We start from the raw sequence: 21,402 nt of genomic DNA on the forward strand, positions 1-21,402 counted from the left end.
CACGTCATCGATAATTCTTCTGTCGGATAATTTGAGCATATTCACATCATTTAATAGTGTTGCCGCAAATTTGCTGGAATACCAATTTTAAAACAGAATGCGTAAGCATTTACTTTGTTTTATTTCTAAATCTTGTACATGAATATTGTAATGTGGTTTCCAGACGGGAAGAATTGTACTCAAGTTGACTTCTAACAAACACACTTATGAGTAGTATTGTTGAATTTTCTAACTAATTATTACTTGGTTTCTCCGCACAGGTACGCAGAGGGAACGAAACGCAACACAATTCTTTATTGGTGAATACTTTTCGTTTCATTCACATTCACACACAGTTTCAAGCATGTTTTTTTCTATTACTCCGACTCTTAACATGATCTAAACCGATTTTTTTTTACTAACGTGTCACGTCTTTCTGGGGACACCGACTTCTTATTTTACCAACTTGTGCGTCCCGGCATTACTTTTACAAATCATCTACAGAATCCGCTCTAAATATTCAAAACGTTTTCATGAATCGATTTTCAACATTTGAGAATATTTATTCATTACTTTTCGTTAATTTTATATAATATTAGCGCAGACTCGTGAAGAATCACGGATGGTTTGAAATCTCAACAAATCAGTTCCAATTTTTAAAATGGCAGTTATTGTATCTAAATAGTATAAAACAAAGTCGCTATCGGCGTCTGTTTGTTCGTGCGCTTAGTTCTTGTTCTTCTAAACTACGAAAAAATTACGATAGGGTTTTCACTATCATTTAGATAATTTATTCCGGAAAGTTTATATATAGTACATGCGTATTATTTAAAAAAAAACATAAAGAAAAGTCGAGCAACATCGTAGGTAAGTGCTTCATCGCTATCGAAATTCTACAAACAAACACTTCCATTTTTGAAAATGATTATTACATTCTAGTTCCAGATTTCATTTAACCGGTGTTACAGATAGATTCAGACTCAGCTTCCATTAGTAGATATTTTAGTTTTTAAGCTAATTTATCAGGTTTCAAGTTATTTTCAAGTTTTGAGTAGCGCCCTTAAGTAAAATCTTCAAAATAGTCACGTACGATACGTTTGTCAAAAACAATGAAGTATAAAATACCTCCTTATTATAACGTCATGTAATAATGAGTTCATCTGATAATTACGTTTTATATACTACTGTGATACAGAATTGATGCAAAGGTTTCAATATCATAAACACATTATGTACAGTAATAGCATTTACGAAACATGAAGGTGACCTTAAAACGTGAGCACTAAATACTGTAGCCACTATACCTATATTATTTATTTATCCCGATCTGATCATTGAAATGCGACTTCATTTGACCTTAGCACATCTCCTTACACTGATATAACAACATAAGCTCACGGGTATAATTAACACTCGTGTGAAACGAGACATACCAAAGATCTACCGGGATAAAACCAAGTTAAATCGTTGATGGATTCACTGTAACCTCTCCCTCTTTCTCGTAAGCGATGAAGCATAAATTAAAATAAATTAAACATTCATCTAAACTTCCCTTCACATCAAACTATTTTACACATTAAACAACAAAAAAAAGCTGGAGCAAACTCACCAATTTCCCTTAATCTTCAAACATTCAATAACCTTTGTCCCAACTCAACTCTCGACATTTTAGTGGAAAAACATTAGTGGTAACATAACCAATGCGCACTCACAACGATCCACTAATTAACATAATTCAGACACATGTGTAAACAAACACGTTCACATGCACACACACGTACGTTTATACACCACTCTTTTAAATTGTATATATCGTTTATCTTAATCTTTACCTCAAATCATTCCCTAGGACCTAGGTACTAACCCCGCCCCATAAAATGTAATGTATGTAATCACTTATTAGATGTTTCATAGAGTCATGTCATTGGTAGGTACCGATCGCTGTAATTATTTCTAAAACCTTGTAAATTGTTTACAACTGATCATTTTTATCTATGTAGTGTTAGTTTCTAAATTAATAAAATAAAATAAATATAAGTTACTTTAGACTCAGTGGCAGGAGCATACACTAATTTAAAACAGTGGCAATAATCTCAATACGTTGCAAATTAAGTACATACATTTTTCCGATTCTTTTTAATGATTTGTCTAAGTTGAGAAAACTGGTAATTGACGTGCCACACGGAGATTTTTTCTCGTTATTTCTAATATTATATAATACCTGTTTATTACAATTTTATAAGGCCACGCCATGGTTGACGGAATATCGGGATAAATAAGTAAATGCTGATAAAGTAATGTAACAAGAAATGCTTATAATATAATATTATAGGTAATAAAGGAGTTATATCGAGTTGTACTCTGCCCGGAGCGTGAATCTACCGAATGTCAAAGATCCTCTTGAATGTCAGAATTATATCACGATTTTCGGTATCCGGTAAACGAAACAAAGTCTTTAAGATGCTGCAACCACACCCGCTCGCTCCCGCAATAACAATAAATGATTAATATTCATTTGAACATCTTGTTTTTGAAACACACCTGCGAATTAATAAATTCACCGATGCCAAGCGGCAGGCGCTACAAATTCATAAATAAACTCTTCAGGCTTATTCGTTCGCTTTTCCTTACTGTTGTGATGAGAAATATGATCTAAGCATGTTAGAAAGAGAAAACACGATGTTTGATATTCAAATTTAGAAGTTAACCACATAAGAATTAAAATGTGCACCTTTATGAAACGAAAGGTACCGAAAATCTGAAAAAAACTTATAAATTAATGCATTATTTTTATATGAAACGACAAAACATAGGCTCTGGGGTAAATGATTTTCCTAAGGGCGCCCCTGTGTGGATTTAATGTGAAAAAGGTTGTATTATGAAGCTGTTTTTAGATATATCCAGACACAGAGAAAATTTAATACGTTTTATAAATTCTTCAAGGATTGTAATAGTTTTGATTCATTTATAATTACATCAAAATCTAACGATTATGAAACATTGATTCTAAGATATAAAACTAGGAACATGTATATTCAGACTTGCATTTTTCGGAGATCGGCGTATTGTATTAAACCATTGCAAATATATTTAGATGGTTTAATAATATTGATAGCTGCAATAAATATTACTGAACATCAAATATCTTTTAGTTACAATGTTGAAAATTAATCGAAGTCACCCCATATTATGGTAGATAAATTATTGCTAGAAGACAACTTGTTTATTTAGTATTTCTGAATTTGGTATAAAAAATATAAAACAGGTATTTGTTTTGTTCCCTGTCCTTCTCACTGGGGGGTCCTGTTTGAACCGGTCTATATTTTATAGTTTATTTAATTGTTTTCAAATCATTCATTTGTGCCTTCGACGTAGTTTCGTTGTACATTATTTAAAATATTGTTTATAGTTTATAAGACCCGGGCTTTTAAGTTTACGATTTATTTATAGACTGGTTGTGTTAACAATATATCTTGACGTCCTCCGTGATCGAGGGGTACGGCTCTCCACCAGCAATCCGGAGGTCGCGGGTTTGAATCCAGGCGTGCGCAAGTAAATTTTATTTGATTGATTTGTATTACTTTACGATTAAATCATTTAAAATAATGTATAGTATAGTATTGCAACATTGCTTAAAAATGGTTCAGCCATTTAGCCATGTGGAAGATACTCTCAGTATCGCCCTGGTGTAAGGCCATCATTCAGAATTGAAACGTTGCTCGAAAAGGCTTAAACCGTGTTTGGTGATCAGATCTGAATAGCCAGGTACTTCCCCATCTTCCTCTTCCCTATGTCCTTCCGATCCCTATAACCTTCAGCCTTACAACATACTCCAATTGGGGATGCCATAGTCTCACTAGCTCCAGACAGTTTGAAGCAGTTGGGACTCTTGTAAGGTATTCACAAACTTAAACAACCCCATCTATGTCAAATTGAAAATGAAATAGAAAAAGAACCACATTGCGAATTTGACATTATGAATCTCAACATTGAAGTTTACGTCTCATATGTTTTTAAATCTTATTATGTTGAAGTTTTGATCTCTAATGAATAAAAGTTCATATTATTAGACTCGATTCAGGCTTAGTCCTAGAGAGGTTGATTTTCATGAGAATAAACATGATTTATGTATAGCGGGATTAATACCGGAAAAAACATAAACCTTGTAAGTTTTAGCTCTAGACCAGTGTTCCGCAAAGTGTGCTCCGCGGCACACTGGTGTGCCGTGGACATTTGTAAATGTGCCGCGAGTCCCGCGTCACTTCTCACAAAGTGCTCAGTAAATCGGTCTTTACTTTTCTGTGCGGCGCGGCGGCCGGAGGTGGCGTGGGTGGGACTCGATCGCTGCGAAGTGGCCGTGTGCTACGCCGCTACGCTACATTAACACGTGTGCTACACTACATAAGTGGGGTGCTATTGCTACATTATCACGTGATTGCGCACGAGCTATCGGGGTGCATGCGCGTGACAACATAACATTACGAATTACGACGGCGACGTTGCGCCCGCTTGTTTAGTAGTCATTCGTTAATGCTAGTGTTTGGTTGTGTCGTCGCAAACTTAATTGACTTTTTTAATTGCAAAAAAATATCCCATATTACGTGTATATAATGGATAAATTCGTTAAACGTACCGTAAGTTTGTCAAGTGAAACTAATGATTCCCAAGAAGAAGCAGAGTCAACAAAGAAAAAACCTAAGCTTTTTGATCGGAAATACGATGAGAGCTATGTGCGTTATGGCTTTATATATTGCGGTGACGAATCGTGCCCAATCCCAAAATGTCTTGTTTGTGGAGAAACTTTGGCTAATAATTCGATGGTGCCCAGTAAACTTTCACGGCATTTAACAACTAAACACCCATCGGTGGCTCACAAAGATAAAGCCTTCTTTCAACGTATGAAAAACCAGTCTAAGAAACAGGTAACTCTCATGAGTTCGTCTTTCGATACATCAAGCAAAGCGCAAAAAGCAAGCTACGTGATCGCTAATATGCTGGTTAAATCGAAGAAACCTCATTCTCTCGCTGAAACTTTAATTTTACCTGTCTGCAAAGAAATTGTCAAAATTATGATTAGCCAAGAAGCCGCTAAGGAAATCGAAAAAATACCTGCGTCAGCAGATACGATCTCACGTCGCATTAATGAAATATCCACCGATATTCAATCAACGTTAATTGAAAAAATTAAGGCTAAGTGGAGTTTTCGCGCTACAAGTCGACGAGTCTACTGATATCAGTAGTCACGCGCATCTCATCACAAATGTGAGGTACACGGATGGATATGAAATAAAAGAGGAGTTTTTATTTTGTCGGCCACTACCTGGTTATACCACCGGAGAAGAAATATTCAGATTAACAAACCAGTACTTCAGTGAACATAATTTTGAATGGCGCAACTGCTTAAGCATTTGCACAGACGGAGCAGCAGCTATGACAGGAAAAATTAGGGGATTTATAACCAGGGCTTCTGAAAAAAATCCTAATATTAAAAATTTACATTGCTTTTTACACAGAGAGGCACTGATGACGAAGTCTCTGCCTGATGAATTGTTGTCTGTCTTACAAGAAGTCGTCAAAATTGTCAATTACATCAAGTCACGACCGCTGAACTCTCGTCTGTTTAATGCATTGTGTCAGGAAATGGGAGCAGATCATCAGTCACTTCTGTTTCATACAGAAGTACGATGGCTTTCTCGCGGAAAAGTGCTTTCTCGGATTTACGAGCTGAAAAATGAGACCCAGACATTTCTAGAAACCCAGGGTTCAGACTTTGCTTCTCTATTTAAAAAAGAAGAATGGGTAGCAAAACTTGCATATCTGGCGGACATATTCGCTCAATTAAATGAGCTGAGCAAAAAATGCAAGGAAGAAATTGTAACATTTCGGACGTCTTCGGACAAGATTGAAAGCTTTCGCGCTAAATTGGTGCTATGGATCAGCCACGCTACCAATGGTAGTAACGAAATGTTTCCAAATGTCATGGCTGCCGATTCAGAAAAAAAAGTGCAGGCTTTGATAGTGAAACACTTGGAGCTGTTAGCAGAAAAAATGAACTCATATTTTCCTAAGTGTGACCTGCAACCTATGGACTGGGTAAGAAATCCATTTTCGGAAAGCATTTCCCTTGGACATTTACCAATAAACGAGCAGGAAGAATTCATGGAGCTTGAAACTGATCGGACACTAAAATTAAAATTTTCTGAAACAGAGTTAGCACATTTTTGGCTCCACGTAAAAAATGAGTATCCACTGCTGTCAAAGCGAGCTATTGCAATTCTATTACCATTTGCCACGACCTATTTATGCGAATTGGGGTTTTCAACTCTCACAACCATAAAGTAAAAAAAAGAACGCCTGAGGACGATCGACGAAGAGACGCGAGCAGCGTTGTCAACGATTGTTCCAAATTTTGATCGTCTGTGTTCAGTTAAACAGGCTCACATTTCGCATTAAACATCTTTTCATGTTATATTGATTTTAATAATAAATATTAATAAAATATTGTTTTTGGTAAATTTTGGTTCGGAGTGGCCACGCTTATTACGAATAAGTTTTAGAAAAAAACTTTATTTATGCCGTAATTACTATAAAAGGAAACTTTTTGGCTTGGTGGCGGCGGAAAAAGATGGATTTTAATTATCAATTGCGTAAAATTAAAATTCACTTCTCGAACCGATTCGGTGGCAGTTCGCGGTCATTCTGTCACTGTTATGTGATAAATATCAATCATAATTACACAAACCCGGCTAGACAAACCCTGCTCTGCCAAACAAACAATTCAAAACCTGGGATGTTTTTTTTAAATTATGATGACATGCAGTTTTCGTAGTTTAACCTCAAAGTTCTCCGTTATTCGTAATAAGCCTAGCCAATCCTATCCAAAATTTACCTTGTTTTTTTTTCTTTGGTGTACCGTTAAAATTTCTTGATTAGTTAGGTGTACCGTGAACATAAAAAGTTTGCGGAACACTGCTCTAGACCACAATGCATTAATATTTTAATAGTAATAACGTGACTTGCTACTATTAAATTTCTCAAAACTGAACAAAAAGCTATAGAAATCCGAGGCGGAAAAAAAATTGTCTTGATTTTTCCTGCAAATTAAATGTTCTAAATACGCAATATCGGTAATATAAAATGTAATTCATATTAAATCAAATGAGATTTCGGATACATATTAAATTAAAATAAATTAATTAATGAGTTATTTTTAATAGAATTAAAATTAAAAAACTTTTTCACTTTGTTCCACTTATTTATTATTACCAGGACCGGTTTCATCCTACTACGGACATTTTCAGACTGGTAGTTGAAACTCTTATGCTACTGATTTTATACAAACTTAGGCAGGGGTACACAACATTATTTATATATAATGAATGATTCTATTTTGTTAATTTGAGGTAGGTATTATGAGTTATTTTGTTAATTTAGGGTACATTAGGTAATTATAAAGTTTATTTTTACAAATTATGAATGATGTTACAAAGCAAGTAGATATTTATAGTTCATATGATTAATTTTAATTCTATTACAATGGAATTCCACCACGAATTAACAGTGCAAAAACTAGAGTTATTTTTAACATTAGTTGTGTCTCGGTAAGTTAATAAAGCAAGTAATAAGTTATATTCTGGTAATCAACATAATTTTATGTTTTTAAGTAATACTAAATATTACGTATGTTGCAAATGTATTTTTTTTTTTACCAAAAGAATTTATTTTTTTTACTGTAATGCATCTATTTTTAAATTACTTTTAAAAGGTTAAAAAAATGGTTTGACTGAGTATTGAACCTCCTTACACAGGGACTGGATTCCACAACTCTACCAATCTCGCCAATTGTTGATCGGGTAGGACCGACATTTATTTCGTAAATTAACTGCTGTAATGTCACACGAATTTAGTAAAATGCGTACATGTGAACGTGAGTGTGCGTGATTGCCAGTTAATAGAATGCATTACCATCGACAACGAATCTGTTTGCCAAGTTTCAGCTCGATCGGATGTCGAGAAGTGGGTTAATTTCCGCTTCCAAGATTCCCGGAAATAAAAGTCTAATTCAAATAGATGTATTTTTAGAAAAACCAATATACTTAAACGAGATGCTAAGGTAGAAAAATTCCCAACATTACGGTTTCAAACATCTACTGAACTGGGACACAGAAACGAAGTAACGCAAAGCTTCTTACAATTTTATAATATTTGGATTCACTACCCAAATTCAAACATGGGATCATGTCGATAATTTAAATTATTCAATGCGTATACATACAGACACACACACACACCTATAAACTACACAAGTCACCTGGTAATTAAGGAATAAACATACCACTTAGCAGACATTACAAGGAAACATATCATAGGTACACAACATGAAGTATCTTATTCCTGTATATTGTTTCATCTCTGTAAATCATGTACTGTTTGTTTCTATAATATAAAATAAAATTAAAAAAATTCACACATGATATTAATTGAATTAAAGCTCTTTTACATAGCGATGAAAAGTCATGCGTTTAGCTAGCTAATTAATACACATATGTTATGGTTAGTAAGGACTGGGCCGTAAAATGACTTTGTAGTTCAGTAATTTAAAATACTGCTTTTCTAAATCGGGAAAATATGTGTATTATTTTTAAAGAAAGACAAGACAAGACAAGACAACTCGCGTTATGAATAATTTGACAATATTTGACAATCTCCTATTACCACTACAGTAAGCGGAAAATGTTGTTTATTTCATGTTAGAGGACTTAAGTAGTCATAAAAGTGAACTCACAGCGCCTGGGTGGAAATCAGACGCGATGCCAACTCAGCCACTGACCGGTCTGACATATATAATATGATGTAAATGAACTCTCTGCCTTATTCTGCTCTATCTCTGCCTTGTCAAACACAGCGTTATTTCAACTGTTCTCCACAACTACATACTGCAATAATACCTGTTTCAGACTTTTAATTAGGTTGAAGGAATGGAGGTACTAAAAATTACACTATTCTTAATCGTCTAAATGTCTATGAGACTCACAGATTCTCATCAACAGATCACAGAAAATCACAAATTCCTAAAAATTGCATTTGGAATGTTACTCCACTAAAATGTGTAGTGATCAAAATGGCTGAAGTAAATGTATAAACTGACATTTACCGCAGATTTACGAAATTTCATAATTAAAAGAATCGTTTAATCATGCGTGCTTGTGATACTCTAACATTTTTATTACATTACATTACGTTGCATTTTTTGAATTTTACGACCAGCTGGGCTTTTACATGTTAATATATTTTTTGAACACAAATAACATCTAAATGAGCATCACAATATACTCCACCATGAAAGATAAAAAAAATAGTAGATTCGGAACACATTGTACAATAAATAAGTCGAAGCAGAGCTAGGCACTTTGTTTAGCTAGATTTTTTGTTCTGGTCCCCGATGTACATTACACTTAGAGCTGTTTATAGTTAGTAATTGATTGTTAAATATACAACATCCTTACATTCATCACCCAAATTCTGTATCAAGCGAAAGGGCGAATACAATTGCGATTCCGTGTTGGAGTTGTCACAATAATACGGTAGATATTGCCTCGATGTTGGTTTGCGAGGAATATGGAAAGAAATCAAGTATAATAACTTCACAGCTGTCAATAATAGAATTTATGATTTTATTTAGTTAAGTCAACAACTTGTTTATATAAAGCGATCGAATAATTTAATTAAAATACAAAATAACACTACCTATTTCTTCTCATTTCCATACATTTTTTTTGTGTCTCACTTTTTTTTAAATAGGCCATTGACTTGTTCAATGTCAATGAAATGTAATGTAATGTAATATATTGTAATGTATTGTAATGTAATGTAATGTAATGTAATGTAATGTAATGTAATGTAATGTAATGTAATGTAATGTAATGTAATGTAATGTAATGTAATGTAATGTAATGTAATGTAATGTAATGTAATGTAATGTAATGTAATGTAATGTAATGTAATGTAATGTAATGTAATGTAATGTAATGTAATGTAATGTAATGTAATGTAATGTAATGTAATGTAATGTAATGTAATGTAATGTAATGTAATGTACTGATATGTAATAAAATGTAGATAGTATATTGTATATAGTCTTCGTCCGACGATATTTCTTATAACACATGAACTGTTTTTATTTAAGGTAATAAATGTTTTCTTACCGATTGTTACAAACTTAACTGCAAACGAAATTTTGTTCAAGTTCTACTGTGTTGAATGTTGTAAAAAAAGACGACTATGATTTTCTGTTGAACTGGAAACTGATACATACAATTTATTGGACTGGTAACAAAAGGTGTTTTTTTTTAATTGTGTCCGAGAAAAATTAAAGCTTTACCATTAACCTTGGTAAGGTGAATATTATGTTATGTTGTTTGTTATGTAATAACAAACGTAGAATTATGCGCATATTATGAATTATAAACGTTAATTATGATTATAGAATGTAAGATCTGTAAATAGAATGTTATGATAGTTATTATTTTTTATAAATAAAAAATAATCATATTTTTTTACATTTTAATGGGGTATGTATGTTATTTAAGATGCTGGCATTACTGTGGTAAAAAAATTCTAGGGTGAAAAAGAATCTGGATTGAATTGATTATTTTCAGAATCTGCCAGGCCCTTTATTTCGTTGGCCGTTATTATCTTATTCAGTCATACAAGAAAATCAATGTATAGTTTCTTATACTATAAGTAGAACATTAAATAATGGTTCTTTGAATGGGTATAGGTTAATGGGGTGAGGTTTGTGTAAGTGTTGGCGGCGGATGCGTCTGCCCACCTACTGCGTGGCGGGTCGGATCGGGAGACACTGGCTAAACGAGACCCTTTGACCTCTCCAACAGGACTATACCGACCTATCGCCTTGCACAGAAGTGGAAGAAATTGATTCATTCGTCTGTCACTCCTGGACATCTTGGTCATCTCCTAGATTCCTACACACCCCTCATAACTGTTTCCTTCCCAGAAGTTCCTCTCTATTTCTTTAAAAATACCCTCCACACAGCATTCCTAAAGGTGATATAGGCCAAGAGGGTTATTATTTTCCTCGTGGCCTCCGCCTCCTGTGTTGCGAGCAAGACGTTGCGAGCTCGGTCTCCATCATGAAGAAACATTATATTATGTTGGTGACATACCATTATGTGTCTTCAATCCGCAAAAAGTAGAGTAAAATATCAATGATTCCGAAAAATTGTCCAAAAAAAGCGCGATTTATAAATATTTCCTAGTTCCTACCTGCATGTGTTGGGCGGGCATGGGCGGGCGGAAGGCGGGGGCGGCGTTCTGGTGGATGGGGAAGTTCAGGGGAAGACGCACGGGTCCGCCCAGCGGTACAGGGAACCCGCTCAATACCTCCACACCTTCTGGCATGTCTCTGCAAACAACAAAATAATTATTTTTTATGTCAGGTTATAGTATTACGAAACTGTTTTCATCACAATACATTAATCTCGCTCTAGATGTTGTTGTTTGAAGTTACCCAAGTTTCAAACCCGTACAAACAGCGAAGCCTTAAAATGCGTACACAACCTGAAAATGAAAACGCAAACCAAGGCTGATGTTAAACGTATATATTCACAGATGGCGCTCTCGTGGAGAAAAATCTAAACACACTGCCACTTGTACCTCAACCAGTGACCTCTGTTGCCAGAATGACTAATATTTTTCAATGTCGTTTTTTATAAGTTAAGACAACAACAGATTACAGTATAATAATAAAATAATAATAATTGGATAATTTTTATAGCGCCGCTTTTGTGAGTTATCACCTCAGGGGCGCTTAAATCAAATATGTTTTATTTCCACGGGAGGCGGGTTTGGGTACCATTAATTGGATAACCATCACCCTTACCATAGGCCACCCCAAATGGTACCCACCCCTACGTTTGGTGATTTAGCAGGGGTGTCCGGGTCATCGGGAGGTTTGAGGATGCGCCTGGCCAACAGATCGGGAGAGGCTGAGCTTGGGGAGACCTTTTGACCTCTCCAACTGGTCTATTTACCCATCGCCTCGAGCCGCAGCGGGAGTAATAGATTCGTACGTTACTCCTGGACACATTGATCTCTATATTCTTACCCTTCATACATTTTACCTTCCTAGAACTTCACATTCTTCTTCGACGTCTGGAAGGAACCCAAATCGATTTTAACTCAGCCACTGATATCAGTTTGAATGAGTATTTGCATCACAAATAAAGCATAGGTTATCAAATTCTTGATAATATTTGAGATTTTTTCGTCGGATAATTTTCATATTTTTTAGGATAATTTCATGCTTCTACTAAGCACATCGTCAAGTCCACTCGTGACATTGCGACATAAAGAGGAGTAATTATTACCGTAACATAAAGCTACTGCCCTTGTAACTTGTTAGATTGTCAGAGAAGTAAAAATATTAATTTTTTTGTCATCATATAAATTTTTAGAACGAATTGTAATAATAGAAAAAATTCAACAAATTTTCAGCATAGTATTTTTTTCTTCTTGAATTGTTGAACACTTTTTAAATCATATCGTTTCAACAACTTTAATTTAAAGAAACAAAATTTGATATGAATGATTTTTGGGGTTTTATGCCAAGTCATATTTCTTTATCTTTTAGCCAGTTTACAGTGTCTATCGTTGGGAGAAAAGACAGATGTAACATCTGACCTGATGATGGACACTCTTTTAACAAATCAGGATATCAAAAGCAATTATCAAAAAAACTTATTTATTGTTACCAAGTTTTATTCGCAGAACTCTGTTTTAATTTTAAGTATTTCTTTTATTAAAATTTGACAACAGTTTTTTTTTTAATGTATATTAAAAAGGTTCTGCTGTGTAATTATTACATCCCAGCAATAAAATCGCCCATAATTAAATCCCAGCGTGCACAAGTAAATTTTATTTGATGAATTTGAATGAATTTCACAATTTATTAATTTAAAATAGTATCTGTTATACTTGCGACACGTTTCAGAGTTGAAGATACTCTCAGTTTCGCCCTGGAATAAGACCACTATTCAGAATTAAAAGTTGTTTGAAACGGCTATAGCCGTAATTTGGTCACCAGATCTGAATAGCCAGGTACTCCCCTACCTTCCTCCTTCCCCTCTCCGGGACTCTTGTGCGGTATATAAAAACACATATTATTTTTTTGAATCAATGATGTACCTGTTATTGTCGTCTCCGCTCTCGCAGAAGATGGCCATGCGCTCTCCAGTGACCCTCTGTAGTCGGGGCGCGGTGGTCAGGTTGAGGCCGAAGGGCAGCTGGAGACTACGGGCCTGGTGGTCAACCAGCTCTTCGTTCTTGCGCTTCTCCACCACGCAGTTCATGCGGGACCTGAGGATGAACAAACACATAATTGATTATTAATACAATTTATTTGTAGTATTGATCATCATCATCACAGACGCTATAGCACTCCTGCCAGTCCTCTGATTTCTCCCTCATTGAACGGAATTTTATTCACGATAAAGAGAATAGGTCAGCAATATAAATTATTTATAAGATGATTTTTTTATGCTTTGAAACAAAATAGCACGATCTCTTAGATTAACCTTGTTATAATCATTGTTATAACAAGGTTATATGATTAACCCAGTTTTCGCCAGTAGGTACCTTGTTATTGTTTTACTATTAAGTCATTCACCATTTCTAATATAAAATAACCTGTTTACCAATTATATTTATAAGACAAGGTTTCTTATGCATAGAAAAAAGGATAACAAATTATTAAAAGCAATAATTATTCTCCTGAAATATCCATACAAATTGAAAATATCTAGTTTATCATTAAAAAAATAGTAAATGATTTTACCCACTGAGCTGAGCAGACCTCTGCTTTTAAGATACAACAAATATATGTACACAGATTTAGTCGAGTTCAAAACCCAGCAGATCAACAACTTAAGAAATAAACCAACAGAGGGCGGCTGTTAATCATAAAATAATGTTTAGGGTTAATGTTTAAAAAATAACAAATAAATAGCAAAGAATATATACCAGCCGTCGAATAACGCTGTATGTAAACATAAAAAAATTGCAAAAAACAACAACAATAAAATAAAATATAACAAGAGTCAATAAAGTTTGAGTTAGCGAAGTCAATTTGTAACAAGAGATTCTAAAAAATTTGTAAAGTTCTAGGGCCACTACAGTAGATGTTATAATATAGTCGTCACAAGAGGTAGGAACAAAATTAGGTTAGTTCTTTGGAATTATGAATGTTTCGGGGTTTCTTAGTAGACATAGTTTGATGTATTAATATTGATTTTGATTGTGGCCAAAACGGAAGGTTCATAATTTTAGTTTGATGTCATTTTTGTCAAGACGTTCATTTAATGTTTCTAATTTTAAATATTCAAGGCGTTTCTTAAAAGTCTGTATGCAGTGTGGACAATCCGGTTCTATAGGATAATGGCCAAGTTAGTCTCTTTTGAACTGATTCGTTCACAACATAACCGAACTTAAGAGTGCTGCAAAGTATGGATGTGTATAAATATTTGAGAGATACTGCATGTTTTATTGGTTTATAGACTTGGTACAAAAATCCAAGAAGACGGTATGCAATGAACACTACGTTTTATATGTGCCAACACAATTTTATTGTATTTAGCTATCAAACGATCGTTTTGCTTTCCGTGATAATCTGATAATCTAACCAAATATAGTTTTGCGTTGGCCTTTGAATCTTAGTCCGATCATTAAAACATTGTATAAAAAGCATTATTTACGATCCTACTTAGACAAACAATGATACTCGTTAGTGGCGAGATATACAAACGTCAACGTGCCCGTAATTATTAAAAATTAAAACTAAGTGCAAATCAGGTACGAATTTTAATCATACACCATGACGTTATTACATAATATTATGCCATTTAATCCTTAAGTTGAACGACCAGTTAAGTTATCTGGAGATGCTTGAGACGCGGCTTCATAACAATATTATATGAATTATTAATGAAATATATGGCCAAGAATTGTGAAAACGAAATCCGAGCTTTATTTCATATATTTGTGGAAGTACGGATTAATGTAAACATAGATAGAATGGTTTCCACATAAATGGTCTTAGCAAACTTTCAATTATTGTGCAACGATGTCGATTCAGGTTAAGTACAAACATGAGAAAAAACTGATCTCAATTGGTATTATTGTTACTCTAAAACATTTAGAGAAATCCTGAAATAATATCTCTTTAATTAAAAATGTCAGAAATCACTGGTAAAAAAGCAAGTCAATATTGATGTAGTATGAAGAATATTAATATTTGATTATTTTTTTAAATATCGTACCTCTGGTTCTTCTCGATCAAAGCTCCGGCCAGATCGTCAAAGTCCAGCTGCAGCGGCAGGGTGATGCGGATAGGGATGCGACCCATCTCTCCCGACTCGTCCGACCCGTCACTGTCACCGTCATTGTCGCCAGACTCGCTGGAGGAACTGGAGTCGGATGATGACTCGGACTCAGAGGACTCCTCGGAGTTGGAGTCTTGGTGGTCGTCGATCGACTGGAAAATACAAACAGTGAATTGTTACAAAAACTGTGCTAGTAATGAAATTTCATGTTTTTTTACAAATTAATACTTTTAGATTTTTTGGAAAATCAAACTAATGTAGTTTTGTTTTGCAAGGTGGTTTAGGACTTTGTAAATAAAGGGGGTCCAGAATTTAGTGCGCTAACGTAAGGAAATGATTCTACATTATAGTAGAAGAAAAAAAGAAAAAAAAAACTTTTTACGAAATTTCAACCTTTTTTCCAAAAAAATCTACTTTTTTACTTAAAAACGACACAAAAACTTTGGAATTATGAAAAACTCACTTTTTTTACTTGTACTATTATGTCGGGAGTTTAAAATCACATGGACCTATCTACAAAAACATGTTTTTGAGATAAACTCAAATAAATATTGGAATGCTCATATGCCCAACTATATCTCTCAGGCTGTATGTACGAGACAGAGCTTCGTGTCACTAATAAATATGATTATGGCATTACTGAAACCAAGTTTAACTCAAAACACCAGGTTTTGTAGTTAGACCCCTGTGATCTCAAGCCCCCGATGTAGAATCACCCTCCGAAGTTAGTGCATTTTACCCCCGGACATCCCACCCTGAATTATGCATATAAATGATTTCTGAGATATTTCGAATGATTGTTCTTACTAATCATAATAACACCTTTGTGGTTAATTTTTCTTACAATTATTCGTTAAAAAATCAACAAAAAGGCTTCAATAATAATAATTGCTCAACATTAATTTTTAAAGCGTAATTTTGTGTTATTTCACTTCCAGTGCATTAATAATGGAAGAACTAAAGATACTTAAACATGTTCTCTTTTCTCAAAATCAAAAAACCGACTTCTCTAGTATGATTTTAACGTACATATTATTTGTTAAGGCGATGCACTACGTAGTAATGCAAAAACATGTGTTTTTAGTTCGAAAATTTGGTCGCCTAGAAATGTTTCAGATGCATTAATTAAATACTGCAATACATCCTGGCCTTTGAAATAATCGAGTATTTTTTAGATAAATCTTTTTATAAGCCTAAAAAAAATATATAAGGGCTATGAAAACTGCTTTAAAGTTCAAAATCTCTCACTTACGAACTCATTTTCGGTTATTATTTTATTGTATGATGTGGAAAATTAAGCTATTTATAAAATGATCGGAAAAAAATTAAATATTTATGCCTGAACATCCAAAAAATAAAATAAAAGGCACTTTTTGGCCATGTTTTTTTCTTGCATAAATCAAAACAAGCGGATGGTGTTAAGCGGGAATTTAAACCTTATCGCCATCTACGTAAGGGGTGTTATTGGTAGCGGCTTGATTAAAAATATTACACGACGTAGTGCATCGCCTTAAGCCATTATTATTACTCTGAAACATTTCGTCGATGAGACTTGAACCCGCAGCCTTATGATTGCCAGTTAAGTGCTCTACCAATTGGGCTACATTTGCTCTACCAATCAGAAGGTTGAGGGTTCAATTCCCATAGGTGCCATGTAGTTTTTCTCGGATTATTTTTTCAATTTATTTAGGAGTTTCAGAATAATAATTTTTGCTTGGAAAATAATTTATTATCCTTTGTGTTATGTATAAAAAATAGGGTTTTAAATCATATACATTTGATCAATCCAAATCAAATTAATGCCATTGTGAATGTAGGTACTTGAGATGGTACTATTAAGAATTGTAAAGATTCACAAAGCGTTGACTGAATACAATGTCAACTTTAAGTCGCTAGTCTAGTTGACAAAAAAAACAACATTATTTCAATGTCACGATGAAATAGGACAACGAGCTAAACCTCCTTTTACTTAATAGAAGCCAAGGTCTTCGTGCAACTTGAGAACCAAATCGAATTCTCACAGTGATATTTTAAGTCCAAAGAGTTTATTATATAAATAGCATCATAAAAAACATCCCAACTGGGTCATAAATATAACATTTTTGTTGGTAGACGGTGTACTCGTATCGCAGATGTATTCTTTATTTTTTTAATATGTGATATAGCGCCATTTATTAGATAAATATCATATCAAGCTATAAATTACTTAAACCTACAGATATTACCTTAGCCGAGATTGTTAGATAATTCAATTAAATTAGGCTTTAAGAAATAAAACAGGTACGAAAAATGTAGAATGAACGAATTAAAAATATAAAAGTTTTGCTAAAACATATAATTAACAATTATTGTAAATGAGACGGATTTTGGTGAGATTTGTCTAGGTCACCTACCGCAAGGCGGACAAAATCGGTTTTGGTTGAAGGAAACCTTTTGATATCTCCAGCCGGACTCTCTCGACCCATCCCCTTGCACCATATATCACCCCGAGTGGTGCGCTACGTTTGGTGATTTAGCAGGGGTTCCCGGGTTCATCTGGTGGGTTGAGGAGTACCAGATCGGGAGAGGCTGGTTTGGGGAGACCCTTTGACCTCTCGAGCCGCAGTTGGAGGGATTCATCCCCCATCACCACTTGACACATTGACCCCCAAATTCCTACCAACCCTTCATACCTTTTTCCTTCCCAGAACTTTCTCTCCTTTCTTTCCCTAAAAATAACCTCCTATGCATAGCATCCTGTGTGGAGCTAAAAATTAAAAGAGATTGTGTAAAACGAATTTGTAATTAAACTAGATTCTATGAACTCGGTAATAATAAGTTAACTTAAATTTGAGATAAATACTGTCTAACACATGTTTTGTCACTTCTGTCATAGTGATGAATAATTTTCCAATAACAATGGATACATTCCTCAATCTTCGATTTGATTTAAAACAATAAAAAATTAAAATAAATTATTATTATTTATTGCAATAATGGAAATAAAACAAAGCCTGTTTTTCTATAGATTTATGCAAACTACAGCATTTCAATCCATTTATTCAGAAGAGGTAACAATATGCATTGTATTCTTCCGAGAGAATGGTATTTACAAAAGATATTGAGGTTTCTAATTCCCTTTCAAAAAGCCTAATGAATAAAGCATATTGTGGAGCCAAGTGTTTCAAAAGATTCGTTCGGCTGGCTCCGTTGTATTGAAATAGCGGATAAAATGCACCAACGGATCTAGAAGTCAGATAAGAAAAGAATCGCTATTCAAGATGCAGAGATCAGTGGTTACGCCTCCATAAACAATATTGATCCCATAATTTATACTAACAAAATAGAAAAATATACAAAAGAAATACGTAGCGTGACGACCTCCATGGAAAAGCTGTAAGCTTTTTTACTTTGTATCCAGGGATAACAGGCTTAAAATAAGACAGGACAAAAAATAAAACTTCCTTCCGTAAAATAACCCAAATGGGATTTATTTACCGACACAGGAGGCCCTGACGAAAATAATTTCGCTCGGGGCGTGTGTAATCTTTTGGGATGCTGTGTGCAGGGTCTTTTTAATTCGCAAATTAACCGAACTCTTCATACTCTAAATAATATTTGTCTAAATTCTAACATTGACATTTTTTCGGATTCACTGCCCAAATTCAAACGTGGCATCATGTTAATAATTTAAACTGTTCAATGCGCATACATACAGATACACACACACACACGCGCGCGCGCGCGCACGCACGCACACACACACACACACACACACACACACCCTTACACTACAAACACACACACACACACATACACACCTATGTACTGCACACGTCACCTGATAATTAAGGAATAAACATACCACTTAGCAGACATTACAAGGAAATATATCATAGGTACCAAACATGAAGTATCTTCTTCCTGTATATTGTTTCATCTCTGTAAATGACGAAGGAGGGGAAGTTCTGGGAAGGTTAGAAGATCTAGGGATCAGTGTGTCCAGGAATGACGGGCGTATGAATCTATCCCTCGAGACCGTCAAGAGAGACCAGTTGGAAAGGTCAAAGGTTCTCCCAAACCAGCCTCTCCAGATCTAGCAAGAAGGTGAGCAGACGCATCCTGAAGATCATCCATCGGGTGGTGTCCCGATAATCCTGGTCACCCCTGCTAAATCACCAAACGTAACGAACCACTTGATGTTACCTATGACAGAGGTTAGTTATCCAATAAATGGTTCGCAGAGCGGAACTACCCAAATTTGTCCCAAGAATGTCGTTATTCCTGTGTCTGAGCATTTGGAACTCTTGCACGGTGTAACGTACTGCTTATGTATATAGGATAACTTTATTTATAATTCACTCGATCCGCTTACCTATAGGCAAAGGTTGGTATATAATTCAAAGCCATATTTTTAATAGATACACAAACTTCTGTGGAAAAAAACTATTAAAAATACCCGCAGTGACTAGTTTTTTTGCACTGAATATATGGAAATTAGATTCGCGAAACGAACGAAGTTCGAGTTAATAATTAAACTTCCATTCTAGACCATGTTTTTAAATCAGATGACTCACAAAACAAAATTATGTATTCCAAATTGAGTATAATACACGTAAATCTTCAATAAATTAACATATGATGCGGATATCGTCCAAATGCTAAAAAAAGGTCGTTTACTGAATTATACCTTATACATTCTGTAATAAAATCACAAGAACACTGTTCATCTGGAGATAAAAAATTACCATTTATGATTATTTTTACTTTTTGTTTCTTCAAAGCTCCTTGTGCAAAATAGCTTGTTCGGAATTATAATATAACAACGATTTCACATTTCCAAACGGTAACAACTCAAAATTTTACCGTTTCAAATGTGGAAATGCTTAGAATATTATCTATCAGTTCCAAAATGTAACACGTCTGGCTTTAGAATGACAGTTCATATCAATTTTCTTTAAAAACATTTTATAACAATTATTATACATCACTCCCATAAACTAACTAATATTATAATAAAGGATTATTTGTTTTGTAACTTCTTAATCGATTTTGTGAATTATTCAACAGTTACAATTTTGAAATGACACTTAATTTTAATCTTTTGCCTTAAAGTTTTTTAAAAACACAGAAATTACGAGCACGTACATTTTTTGAGTTGTTACACTTTTGCAGTGTGTACCTTTCAATATGTATTTATAAACATTCCCCACTAGCGCGAATTCAGCGAACTGCCAATCCAGACCTTTTCGATATATTTTAAACCTCTCCATCCTACATAAAAGCAAAAATAATTAGTTTTGTTATGTGGATATATATTTGCAAACTATAGCTAACATGTGACTGTATTATATTTGTAAAATAACAAGTATTTATTATATTGATATGATATTTCTCTAAGACGTTTTGTAAATTTTCTCCATATATTTGTAAAAGCCTTATGGGTGTTAAATAATAAAGAGGATACTTTGCTACGTTTTCCAAAAATACAGAAATTACGAACAAATATATTTTTTGAGTTGTTACACTTTTGAACTGAGGTATCGATGAATAGTTATAAATAAGATAATATATTGCCATCACGTTTTCCAAAAAGATGGGATCACAATGCTGCATCTTTCGTGATTCACGAGGAGAACTCGAGATGAGAGAGATGTTGCACTGCAACCTGCAGTGAGATGGCAGATCACGCTTAGGAGACGTACCATTCAAGTGCCCATTATTTAAATACCGTAATAATGTCGTTACATACGAGAACGTTTCACATTAAGGTGCAATTCTTGTCACCAGATGAAAGTGGGTCATATTTTTCAAAAGAAGTAGGTACCGCTTTGTTAAAAGAAGGATGTTATAAAAAGAAAGAAAAACATCAACGTTGCTTACCAAACCTTTAGTTGGGTACTTTTAAAGTTATTTTTAATTTATTTGGAAACAAAAATTTAGAGTATTTAATAATTTTTTGTATCTGATAATATTATTACTCCAGCGTCTGGACGGTGTAGGCCCTGTGATTGGTCAAATTCAAATTGTGTTTAAATAAGACTTT

The 21,402-nt window shown here is 34.3% G+C and overlaps 1 protein-coding gene across 1 annotated transcript in view; it reads right to left on the reverse strand.

The window, feature by feature from the left end:
* LOC149422800 (uncharacterized) overlaps nt 1-21,402 on the reverse strand; it is a 145,921-nt gene that overhangs the window by 42,432 nt on the left and 82,087 nt on the right. The window contains exons 4-6 of the mRNA XM_089633513.1: nt 15,315-15,529; nt 13,186-13,356; nt 11,266-11,404 (exon numbers count right to left, since the gene is read on the reverse strand). Of these exons, the coding sequence (XP_089489639.1) occupies nt 11,266-11,404; nt 13,186-13,356; nt 15,315-15,529 (525 nt within the window). The remainder of the gene's footprint in view (nt 1-11,265; nt 11,405-13,185; nt 13,357-15,314; nt 15,530-21,402) is intronic.

Source organism: Hesperophylax consimilis, chromosome 7 (assembly GCF_061612785.1).
Source record: "Hesperophylax consimilis isolate HC1 chromosome 7, BYU_Hcon_1.0, whole genome shotgun sequence".
Lineage (NCBI taxonomy): Eukaryota > Metazoa > Arthropoda > Insecta > Trichoptera > Limnephilidae > Hesperophylax > Hesperophylax consimilis.